The 13,364-nt window shown below is 40.8% G+C and overlaps 1 protein-coding gene across 1 annotated transcript in view; it reads left to right on the top strand.

Moving 5' to 3' along the window:
• The window catches only part of LOC131946709 (transcription factor AP-2-beta), a 121,311-nt gene that overhangs the window by 60,487 nt on the left and 47,460 nt on the right, over positions 1-13,364 (top strand). The window contains exon 3 of the mRNA XM_059307623.1: positions 10,418-10,879. Coding sequence (XP_059163606.1) covers positions 10,418-10,879 — 462 coding nt within the window. The remainder of the gene's footprint in view (positions 1-10,417; positions 10,880-13,364) is intronic.

Here is a 13,364-nt window from a genome sequence, read left to right as displayed (position 1 = left end):
GGACCTCCCCCTACCTCCATTGTCTGACCAGTGGCTCGCACGCAGTCCTCCGCGCAAGATGACAACGTGTGACGCTTTCAGCCGTCCGGTGTTTGGTGATTGTCGCCCGTGTTGTTTACTTCCAACACTCTTCACTGTACAAGTGATCTCCCCTTACTGGAGATTAGCTTTGAATTCAAGGGTGATCTGCCCCTGTATTGTTTTCATAAAACCTCGTAATGAAGCACTCACAAAACAAAACACATGGCGGCTGTTGGTGGCTACCCGTACTGACACGGTGTGGGTCGTACCTGTGTGAAGTGGACAGCTGGACAATACAACCTTATGTGATGTTTTCGTCCTCTTTCTATTATCTATTTTGACATTTCTCCCCACTCTCCACCCCCCTCACCACAAACAATTACACCATCTTATAGGTAAATGTATGACACACAATAATAAGTGGGATTTTGTTTTGAAACTTTCAAATAACAAATGGCGGCCAGAACATTCCACCCGGACAATATTGTTGTAAGAAAGTTGTTGATAAAAGTTATTCTTCCCACCTGCTCAAACACACAACATATTTTTATCACCCCCCCCCCCTCTCCCGCTTCACAAGTTTGCTTTATTTAAATAAAAAAACCCAACCTTTTTATATCTTACTTAGCTTTAACTTAAATAACTCGAGTATTTATGTAAGGGTTTTAGTTTAAATTATGAGGTGAGCCGTCTATATTGAATAAAGCCTAATTTAAGTAAAGAAAATAATTATTTAAGTCTTACTTGCCCCTTGTCTCTTCCATAAAGCAGAGCGAAACTTTAAAATCATGAGCTTCTCCATGATGACCAGTGGAAACCCTGACTCCGCCCCCTCCCCCTCCTCAAAATTTAATTTTGTATTTTATAATCTCCAACTAGACCTCAATATCATGACACCCCCTTGTAACTATTTCCTACTGTACTTTATGAAGTCAAAACTACACCCTCGTCTCAGCCCCAGCTCCGTGCAATAATTTCATCTTGTATTTTAAAACCTTTCTTATATTTGAAACAAAAATGACTTAAAGAACAAGGCACAAAAAATCGAAACAAAAAACAAAACAAGAAATAATACGAACAAACAAAACGGGTATAGACAATGCTATTGATTTCGGAGGATATCAAAATCGCGAGAGATTATGAATATGATCACGAGGCTATTTTTCCTTCAAACATATCTGTCATCCAATTTGAATTTTGAAAAAAATAGGTTCTGTATAAAAAGTTAAATTATATAAAAATTATCACCTTAATTCGCTGCATCAATTCACGAGAAACAAGGGCCATTATCTACTCTTGTATAGGGATTCCCTCCCTTGGTTATAAGGAAGTCGCCGGATCGTTAAAACTGTTCAATGCACCAACATGCACCGGGTCTCCAATTTAAACGGCGGATAATTTCTCCTACAATTTTATTTTCATACTTTTATACCCCCACCCTCCCCTTAACCGTGCGCTACCGTGGCGCAAGTTATTTACCCCTCGTGTAGAGTTATTGTACTTTGATACGAGTCAAGGGAAAATAAGACAAATTAATTGTATTCGATGTGTGTTTACTTCAAGAGGAAGATTATTGCGAGCTATTACATATTGATTGGTCTTAATAAATAAAAAAAAAATCTCGTCCCCTGCTAGTGTAACGAAGAGTACAGGGTAAATACGATTTATTGCCTGTCAGAGAAAAACGTATTTTACTGTTTTAATTTAGCCGTATGGTTCTTAATTAGGCGTCAGCCAGTTTGTTTCGTTGTCAGACGCTGGCTGTGGAAGAAAAATTGGTTGTGGATGGAAGGACGGAAATTTAAAAAAAAAAAAAAAAAATTCATATTCGTTCTATCACTCGCCCGGAGGGGGAAGACACGGATCGAAAGTGGGCTGGGTCTGCCTGCTCGTTGAATACAGAACGGAAGCGGTGTGTGCGGGGACAGGACCTCCGCTCGTAGCCTCTGGCCAATCGGATCATTCGTAACATCGCGGCCGGGCCACGGCTCAACGACCAAGGCGCTTACTGACTGCTTGGACTGCGCGGTGAATATCTTCGTTTAATTTTAGTAATAGTGCCAGGGGGAGGGGTGAAAAAAAGAAATAAGCGGGGGAGAGATGATGACGGTGTTGTGTGTATTTTAACCCCCACCGATTTTTATCCCACCCCCCCGCCATCGCCATTTTTGTTTTGTTTTCTATTGTTGTCACTGCAAGTGAGAGGTCAGTGATATGAGATAGGGCGACTTACACGGCAGTCCAGAGACACGGTGGAATATCTGCCCTCCAGATACGCTTCGTCTAATGGTGTGACACTTGCTCGTAAGGTTCGCGTATTGAGGACGAGAAATCAAGCGAGTAGGACCATCGATTTACGAAGTGTGTGTTGTGTATTGTCACTCATTGGATCATCTCAAGCAGACGACAGTGTATTGCTAGACTTCTGCTTCAGACTCAAGCGTATTATAATCACAAGTCACGTCGTAGCTTACACAGGTTCAGCCGTGTGTGTTTTGGATTACATTTTCTTTAGGATAGACCTAAATCAAAGTGTCGTGTGGAATTTTCTTGTGAATGATGGACACATTTTCTAGTTTTTGTGTAAGATTAATTAGACTAATTAGGCCTATGATTAAGTTAGTTGACATTTTTTACTTCTAGTTTTTACTAGCATCAGATCCTATTAATTAAAATTTACTAGCATAAATATTTCAATAAATAACACTTGTCTATTAATTTAGGCCTATAGTTCGCGTTATAAACAAAGAACTCGTATTGTCCTAAGCCTAAAATTAACGGACAAGCGTTATAAAGTTTAATAAAAAATATTCTGTAGAAACTTAGAATTTCTAATTTAAATCATAATTTAAAATTACTTTAAAATAAAATAAAATATAGATCTGTACATTGCCAAAATTAAAAACTCAAAGAAAAAAATAACTTAAAAAAATACGATAAATTATATTCTTTTTTTGTAGAGGCCCATATGGTCTACCGTGTAGATTAATTTATTTATAAAAATAATAAGCCTAGGGCCTATAGCAAAAAATGTTTTTAAAAAATAGACGTCAATATCAGAATTAAAATTTCATACAGATTCTAGATCTAGTCTAGATCTAGCATCCTGTTAAAGTAATTAGAAATCTATATTTAACACCAAAGTTTGCTTGAAAGTTTGTTTAGGTGCTAAAACTTTGTTCCTTACAAAATAGCTTATTAAGAAAAATTAAACCAACGTTACTATCTAGAATATTATTAAATGTGTAGGCCTACTCAGTATAAATTTAGTTTAACCGGAAGTTGACTTTTGTAATGTAAACATTTTGATTTACTACCATAGTAATTTTAAATTTGTAACTAATTTTTACCTTACATAATATAGCTCTGCTTGAAACATGATAATTGTTAAACAGCCATGTAAAATACATTTAAAAATATCTTTTTAATAGGCATATATATTATTTATTTATAAAAAAAAGTGTTATTGAATATTTAAACGGAAAAGCTATTATAGACTAAATATAAAGTAGAACTGACTTATTTATAATTTTTTGTAGAATAGCGAAAAATAATTAAAAATGTTTTAATATTGCACCCTATTCTAAGTTTTAAATTTATTTCACCATTTACTAAATTTATTATACGTATGTTGTGTAGATCTAGTAGACATAAATCTAGCAAATCAAACCTTAAATTTAAATTAATTAAAAAAAAAAGCATTGTAAGCTGATTTTTAGTATAATAAAATTTTGTATTTTTACAGCAGAAAAATCTTTACAAAAAACACTAAGTACTATTTTTAGATTATAAGTGCAAATCGGTAATTCCCGAAGTGTTACGCATCAGTGGTGTAGTGTAGTGTGCTCCACTATGCAAGGATAGTGCAGAATGTCTATAGCACTAGCCCACGTTCACCTCGGATCCACATCGCCTTCCAAATACTTCGCCGACAGCGACCAGCTGCTGAAGCAGCACAGGAACAACCAGCCGTACAGCATCACCCCCAGCTCTAGCTGCGGCGACAGCAGCCGCGACAGCTTGGACGCTAAGAGCAGCTCCGTCTCGCCAGAGCTACAGCATCACCACTACCTCCAGTACTCCCGCAACGTTCCCGTCTCCTGTCCCAGCGACATCCGCATCAGCAGGAACAACAACATCTACAGCAACGAGCACATCATCAGCAGCAACAGCAACCACCACAACATGCCTTCAGCTTTTGGATCTTTAGACGGGCCTGAGGTGAACTTTGCTTTTCATCATTTCAAAGTAAAACACAAATTTATAGCGTTCTTTTAAGTGGTGGTAATATTTGTATAATTTTCAAGTTAACCCCATTATATAGCTTACCTCAATATTTCATTATATCGTACCAACATTTTCATAAATTTAAAGCTAAATTTATATTATAGCATGTACCGCTAGTTGGCGCTAACATTTTTTATATTTTCAAAGTTAAACATTTTATAGCTTATTTTTCCGCTAGTTGGTGCCAAATGGGCTAGAACCCACACTTTTTTTTTCTTCGTTCCATTACTGATGGGATTGAGTATCTGGCTTTTTCCTTTATAATGCTACATATTTACTATTATCTTCTCTAAACATACACAATCTTTCATTTAACGATAGCAGCAATCAAAATCTAAAATTAAACATTTCAAGAGGGCATACATCTATTTACGTTGATCACAGTTATGTCAAAGTTTAAAATTCCATTAACCCCCGCCTTAGCTCTGTAATTTCTAGAGCTCTAATTAATAACCCCCATTAGCCCATTAATCCCAGCATGCTAGACGGTAAGAGATTTGAGCGAGCTACGGCGTGAAAGCCCTTGAGAGGAATAAGATCAAAGGATGCTGAGCGTAAGTCGTGGGTGGAAACAGCGTGTGTTCGTTCGCGCTGTGTTGCATATGTACATGTGTGTGTCAAGCATGACTTGTGTCTACCTGTTGGTCGATAATGATCTTTGTGCACCTGTGTAAATATATCAACTGACTTGCGTGTGCAACACGATTTTTGCTAGTTAAATTCACTTGAAACTAATTATATTCGTCGATTCTAAAACAGTGTACATTTTAATGGCCCTAGTGTGTTTTGACAGTGTCCCTTGCCAGTGATATAGAGCACCACCCCCCTCCCCATTCTTACATAAAGATCAAAACATTCTTTATTTGGATCTAAATATTTCCAGCGTGTAAAAAATGTAAAGTGTAATAAAGTCTGTTTTAGACATAGCCGGTGTGCACAGTTATATAGGTTGCTGTGTTTTTGACAGCCACTGTGTACACCTATATAGGTTGCTGTGTTGTTGGCAGCCAGTATGTACAGCCATATAGGTTGCTGTGTTTTTGACAGCCACTGTGTACACCTATATAGGTTGCTGTGTTGTTGGCAGCCAGTATGTACAGCCATATAGGTTGCTGTGTTTTTGACAGCCACTGTGTACACCTATATAGGTTGCTGTGTTGTTGACAGCCAATGTGTACAGCTATATAGGTTGCTGTGTTGTTGACAGCCGGTGTGTATAGGTTGCTGTGTTGTTGACAGCCAATGTGTACAGATATATAGGTTGCTGTGTTGTTGACTTAGCCGGTGTGTACAGCTATATAGGTTGCTGTGTTGTTGACAGCCAGTGTGTACAGCTATATAGGTAGGTTACATTGGTCGTGTGTACACCTATATAGGTTGCTGTGCCGCTACCTGTGTTGCGAGTTAGCCGTAGTTCACCTGTCAAGAAGCCAGCCCTAGACGAATACTCAACAAGGGACCAGGTGTGTCTCTTGACTTAACATTTCGCTACACAAGGTCGCATTGACCTCATCTTCACCCCCCCCCCCTCTCCTTCACCATAACACACCCATACAATTACACACATGTATACACACACACGGTCCTCTTTGATTTCCACAAGGCTTCCCCCTCCCGCCACACACACACACATACAAACATCACAGTGTGTAAATTGCACCAGATATGCCTTATTTACTGTGTCGAAAGACCTCTATCGATTACAAGAAAACAAATAATTTTTTTTAATGTTGTAAGAACACTTTAAAAATATCTAATTCTCTTACACACCGATCCCGACCGTCCCCACCCCACCCGATCTCATCCCTCGGAAGCGCCTCGAGGCGTCCTCTCGCTATTGAAGAGGAGCAGAGCAGGGTTGTTTGCTCTTTACAATATCGCACTGTTATGGCCGTGAACTTTGGAGCAGTTTAGGAGGAAAAAAAAATCTTTTAATTCCAAAGGGAAGTGTATTTCAAGTTTTTTTTTTAAAGTTTAGGGGTGTGAAAATTTGGTGTGGTATTTTAATGGTGGGGGGGGGGGGGGGATGTCGGCTATTTGCGTGGTGTTCGGCCATGCGTGAGTGACCGCTGGACCAAGAGATTTTGAGATTTTCATTGCGTTTTGGGAAAAGTGACTGGAAGTTGGCCTCGATAATATTTCTAATTAACTCAGCTTAATTGGCAATTATGAATTTTTTTTTACATTAAAAAAATATATAGACTTTCATGATCAATAATTGGGAGCCCGCACATTTGGAGACACCCCCTCCCCCCTTTCCCCCCAGTTCGACAATGACGTTGGTCTTGATGTTTGACTTCTCCGATTTAGATAATATAAATAACTACGTTGAAGAAAAAGAGATTGTCATGAACTTTTTTCTGAATATATCTTACCTAGACTTTTTATTTTGAATATTTTAAAATATGATTTGTGATTTTTAAAAATGCGTATTAATCAAGCTTTATAAAATTATACGATAAGCAAGTTACAAGTTCTAATAATTTCAATTCCAAATATTCATATATCTAAAGAGGTTAAAAAAGTTAACATCGGTATGTTTGTAATAAAACGAGTACCATTAGAGGACGGTGGATCAAATCCATCTCAGCCTAGTATTTACTAACGTCAAGCAAAGCAATGTCACTATATTTAATAAACATAGATTCATTACTCCCCTAAACCTCCGTATAAATTTGTTACACCTTAACCCCCACCCCACCGTGTACCCCCACCCCGTACCCTCGCCCTTCTACCATAAACCACTCCACCCCTGTCTACACTCTATTAACCAAATAGTTTACATTGGACGGATGAAAAAACTAACGCGTGTGTTTACGGTCGTCATAACTCGACACCCCACGTAGATCTGGAACCGCAGACGCCTGGCACCGACCGTTTGACGCCCCACCCCCCACACCCCCAATCTACACTAAACAAGCAAGTAAAAAAAAAACCTGGAGCATAAGCATTGAGTGACACCGTGTGTTCTGATTTGGTATACACCGGTAACATGTCAGCCCCACTACTGGCTCATCTGATAGGAGTTTGACTAGCGTAGATCTCAGCTCTGTTGTCGTGTCGGTACCCCCGTCTGTTGTTGTGTCGGACTCCGTCTGTTTTCGTGTCGATCCCCAATTGTTGTCTTGTTGGACCCCGTCTGTTGTCGTGTCGGACCCCTCTGTTGTCGTATCGGACCCCTCTGTTGTCGTATCGGACCCCTCTGTTGTCGTATCGGACCCCTCTGTTGTCGTATCGGACCCCGTTCGTTGTCATGTCGGGAACAGCATTTTCACCCCCCCCCCATCCCCCCAGGAGCATGACTGATGTACAAATCGTCAATGTCACAACCGGATGTGCGCTGACTTCTGGGAACTGAAATACAACGAACGATAATCTGTTGACATGAACGGAAGATTAAAAAAAATTCTCAATCTAAGAAACGTCTATCAGTGGAATGACAGATCCCTATTTATAACGAAACGATCACGACAGGAGACATAGAACATTTTCTTAAGTTCAATTTGAGACAGCAAATATCGTCTTGTTTTTTTCCTTTGTCCTTGTAAATGCAAATAGCACAATAGGGATATTCGTGTTGTGTTGTTAAGTATTTTTGGACTGTGTTGGCACAAGCTGTCTGCCCCGTAGACTAGTAGACCTTATCTGTCCCGTAGACTAGTTGACCTTATCTGTCCCTTAGCCTAATTGACCTTCTATGTCCCGTAGACTATTAGACCTTATCTTTCCCGTAGACAAGTAGACCTATAGTTATTTTGACCAGTCCCCCCCCCCCCCTACCCCAGTACCATCCGTCGTCTGCCATCTTGGTACCTCACCCAGTGTTTACCTGCCCATTCTCTGTAAAAGCGGTGATGGCTTAAGTCAGATTTCTCGAACACATGCGGGACAAATCTTACCCAACACAAACATGTTGACACTGCTGTTGCTATTTCCTTTCAACAGTCACGCATGAGATTTAATAGTCTAAAAAATCAGCTTTTTAAATGTACTGTACTTATCGAAACCATTGCAATAATTTTAATGTGTTTATGGTCTAGTCTAGACTGATCCCATCCCCTGATGGAGTTTTCCAACTAGTCAGGACGTTTTAGTTCAGATCCAATCCCTGTTTATTGAGTGCACCTAGACAACACAAATCTATGAATGTTTCGGTTAATGACCTTTGATCTCCACATCCTGCTCCCTGATCTCCCCCTACATCCGCGTGTCAATAGCTCAGTCAACCGAAACGTTAGTCATCATTAACGTGTCCCCCCACCCCCACCCCACCTACGACCAACCTGTTACCTACCACACCCATCTAGTTTAAAACGGGCTCAGTAGTTTACACTAATAGATCCGTCTTTACGGTCATTGAACATTTATTATTAAATGCCGAAAGTCAGTCATCCGTAAACTTTTCTCGATCATGGCGTATTTGTTGGTTTTTCTATAACTTTATAGCGATCCATTTGGCAGATGAAGTAGAGTCCACATGTTTCTTGACCTCCGCATATGAAGGGAAGGTGTGGTCGACATATTGACCAGCCGCCTTTACTTTCCCTAACACGGGTTAAGTACCGATTTAGAGTTGGGTGGACTCAAGGATGTTCTACTGACTTGGACCCGGATTCGAACTCGAGACTTTCGGGTTAGCGTGCATACATAAATACACATACGCATACACACACATACATGCAGCAGGATTTCAATGTACCGTATCGTATTGGTTACGGGTCATTGCGTTCAATCAGGGTCGGTTCAGCGGTTACAAAAAGCCATCCTTTTAGCTTAATTAGCCGCTTCCATTTAATTTTTTTTTTACTGATGGAATAAAAAAAAAAATAAAAAAAAAATGTCAAACTTATTACGGTTTTAATTACTCGGATGATGACTTCCTGTTTCCCACCATTCCCATCTTCCCATCTTCCCATAATTCCCATTCAGCGCACCTCTCCAAATGTCTAGTGTTTCTCCCAGTTCGGGATGTTCCCAGTGGGTTTCGTTCCCGCAGGTCCTAGCTGGGTCGTGGCTGGAACAATATGACCTGCACCACGTGACCCGTTAAGTCTATCAGTCTTGACTTGATGAAGTCAAATTTAAAATCCGGTTGGTAATACCTAATCACATGAGAATTGCTGTCGTTTAATTGGGCCTCTAATAGTATCTAATGTTCTAGAATGTTTTTTTTTTACTTTACCTAACTAATTAGTGTAGTTAGACTTAATGACGTAAATAAGCTGTTAAAAGTAGCGTAAAAAAAGTGGAGGTGGGTGCTTAGAGGGTCCCCCCCTCCCCTTTTGTCAGAAACCCGTGGCATTATTATTGGGGGGGGGGGGGGGGGGGAGGGGGGCGATGTTGTGCTAAAAATTTTAAATTTTCATTAATTTACTATGGATGACTATTTGTTGGGTTTTTATTTTAGTTTTTTTTTTTTTTTTGGGTTTGGCAACACGATAGTGTCTTAGTTATGATTGTGACTTGGTCCTCATGACTGTGACTTGGTCCAAAAGATTGTGACTTTTGTCAAGATGACTAAAAATTGTTGGACGTCCCCAATCGATCCCCCCCCCCCCCCCCCCCCCCACCCCCAGCATACAACAGTGTGAGAAAACTCTAACACTATAATGTCTGTGTAATGGCCAGCCTTAGCCAGTCCCCGACACGGAAATGGCTTGAATAGATTTCAATATCCCCGATCGATGGGAAGACACTGGCTCATTTGTCTGGGCAGAAAAAAAAAACTTTCTGGGAAGGCAATGGGTTGTCTGTCTGAGATTGTCTGTCTGCAGAGGATAAGATAGTGGTGAGGTGAAGTGTTGTATTGGGAGATAGCACAGCTGCGCATATATACATATGTGATATATCATAACTTGTTGTACTTTGAAAAGATGTCAATTGAAAACAAAGTTCAGATAGGTGTGTTTTGTTCTCTTTAATATTCGCAATTTTCTTGGTAAATACTTTTATCTGTAGGTCTAAAGAATACTAAACGGATGTAAATCGACTTAGTAATTAGCATGTCGTTCTATTGGACATGACCGCCGATAAAATCCTTCATGACAAGTCGTTTCTCTGCCAGTAACTCTTTATGTTTACATAATCTGATTTAAATTATTTTTTTCAGGACCGTCGACCGGACCTTGTGGGGTCACACGGCGGGTTCGGCCATCTAGTCAGCTCCGGCTCCGGATCGTTCTCAACGGCTCCCCGACTGAGCCACACGCCGGCGGGAGCCGCGGACTTTCAGCCGCCCTACTTCCCCCCGCCCTACCAGCCCCAGCAGGCCGTGGACTTCCACCACCACCAGGTGGACCCCTACAGCCACGTCAACCCCTTCCAGCAGACGACACAGCACTACAACCAGCTGCACGCGCCCGACAGGAATGTCCTGGCCCGGCGGGACGACCCCCTCAACATGCACCCCGGCCTGGGGGGCTACGACACACGACGCCCGGACTATATGACCGGCCTCCGGCGGCCGGATGTGCTCCACCACGGGCCGCATCACGGACTAGGTCTGGAACAGGACCCGTCGCTGCTCAACCTTCACCCCAACCCCCTGGTCGGGTTGGAAGACGCCAACCAGGTGAGTACTTCGCAACTCATTAACATACTCATTAGCATACTCATTAACATACTCATTAACATATACAATATTCGCATGTAACACGATTCTCAAAGTATGACACATTTCTTAAGCATTAAAGCCACTGTAATAGTTGATGTTTAGTAGTTAAAGGCTAACTATATCTGGACGTGTAAATGGATGGAGTAGAGTTCAAGTGTTAATCTAACCAAAGCCTAAATAAGGATTATCAGGCAAGCACGTTGAAGATTTAATAGCAGATTTACGTTGTCAGTAAACAATGTATCAACGTGTGTCAGCACACCAGACAAAATTACGGTGTTAGAAAACAACTCGTATCGACACACACAAAGTATCGATTCCCCAGGAAATTATTGAGTATCTTGCACGTGCCATCTCGCGGGTCTGTAATACTGTTATCTGAAGGTCAAGGTCGTGAGTGTTTAGTGAGCAATGTGTGTGTAGGTGTTTGCTGTCGAAGCGACTGAATCCTCACAAAACTTATAGCACTATAGCAGAGACCATAATTTTATCAGTTGTTTTTAGGGGTGGGGTGGGTATTTGGATGACACTTGTCTGTGCATTTTATTCCCCCCCCCCCCCCCCCCCCATCTCCTGTCGCTTGTTTTGATGCCCTTGTAGAGCCCTAACAGATGGGCTTAGACAGGTAAATTCCAAGGATATTTTCCTCGACACCGGAAATCCACAGCTTAATAGACTCCTTACCAATTCGTAATCGAATCGTTTACGCATGCGCGCGGTCCGTACTGTCCTCTCCAGCTTGTATGCACCTCGCGCTAACCAAAATAACTGCACAAAAATCTACACTTGTACTCAATGTTTCTTTAGCATTTCAATGTATTTGTAAACAAAGAATAAGCGGAAAAAAACTGTTTCAAATTACTTTATTCTTATAGAAAAAATTCTTGTTAATTTTTATCTAACAACTCAATTGAGGAATACGGGCGATGTGAAGTGTCTGAGGGGAAAACGGGGAGGGGGTAGTTTTTTTTTCCACACCTGCTCAGCGGTCTTTCACACCTTTCCATACACCTTTCCACACACCTCAAGAATCAATGAACAGACGAGGTGAACGAGTTTTTCCTCTCAAGGGTCTCAACATTTGGATAGCGCTTTCAGACCTCGTTGAGATAGGGGGAAAAAAAAGCTTGGGCAGTTTCTCCTAGAGCGTCGAAACACAGGCACCTCTAAACACTCCATCACCTCCTTTTGTTGACGCCGCTGCCGCACGGCGAACTGTACGGAGGGGGTGCCGGTGTACCGGAGTCTTCTGTTTTAATAGAGTCTGGGGTACGTACGACAAACACGGGCAGGAGAAACCCCCGTTTTGTTGCGGCGCCCGTCACGGGGATTCTGTTGTGTACAGCCGCCCCCCGACAAAACGGGGCTCCATAATAACATCACACACGATAGTTTTTGTGTGTCCCCACATTTGTAAGGGGCTGAGTGTTGAAATGTTTAAAAGACTTTAGAACAAGTCGTACGGCCGAGGACGGTGTATAAATGGTGTCACTTCAGTTGGAAGGTGGCGGGTGTTAGAAAAAAAAAGTACACAAAAATATAACCGTAGACGTACATATTTTTAAAAAAAGTTTAATTAATTAGAGTTTAAAATGAATGTTGCGTTACGGGTAATGCTGGGAAGGGGAAATTTTCGAGGGTGGAGACGATTTTATGGTTCCCTATAGCTTAGGATGAAATCATTTCACCTGTGCAGGTAGGGAATAAGCGTATTCGTCTGGATCAATATTTGTTCTGTAGCTTATGAGTTGATACACACAATGATCTCCGTTTTGACGGGATAGTTTTTTTTTTTTAAATTTACCATGTCTGGTTATTATGCAACAGTAAGTAAATATACGATTCCATGAGTCGTAACCAGAGTTTCTTCCAGGCATCTCTTCGGGGGGGCTAAGCCCCCCCGAAAATTATTAAACGCCCCCCCGAACGAAATGAAATTTATATAATTTATATAGAAAATATATACTTTTAACAGTGTCCGCCCCCCCCGAAGAAAGTTTACCGCCCCCCCCCCCCCCCCCCCCCCCCCCCGAAGATTTCAAGTGCCCCCCCGGAGAAAAAAGTCTGGAAGAAACACTGGTCGTAACTATTTCACTTCGCTGAAATTTTTTCCGAATGGTTTATTTTTGAATAGTAATATTTACATTTCTAGCACAAATTTTGGAATTTTGTTTTTTTAGATGAAGTTTCCAAAACCTGCATCGATTATAAATAAATTTTTGCCTAGTTCAAAATTGAACTGTATACATATACATTATAGTAAAACAAATAACGCTTAGATTTAAAAAAATAGAGAAGTGCTTCAACGTGGGCTTACATGGGTTAAACAATAAGCTGTTGAATTTGTAAGTAAATTAAAATAACGCGGTGATTAAATAAGAATACAATCAAAGGGATATATACTTAACAGATGCGATAGGGCTAATGTATTGTTTATTATAAA

The sequence above is a fragment of the Physella acuta genome, unplaced genomic scaffold (assembly GCF_028476545.2).
Source record: "Physella acuta isolate Inbredline_101_S28 unplaced genomic scaffold, ASM2847654v3 ptg000567l, whole genome shotgun sequence".
Lineage (NCBI taxonomy): Eukaryota > Metazoa > Mollusca > Gastropoda > Physidae > Physella > Physella acuta.
This window is presented reverse-complemented; position numbering and strand designations above follow the sequence as displayed.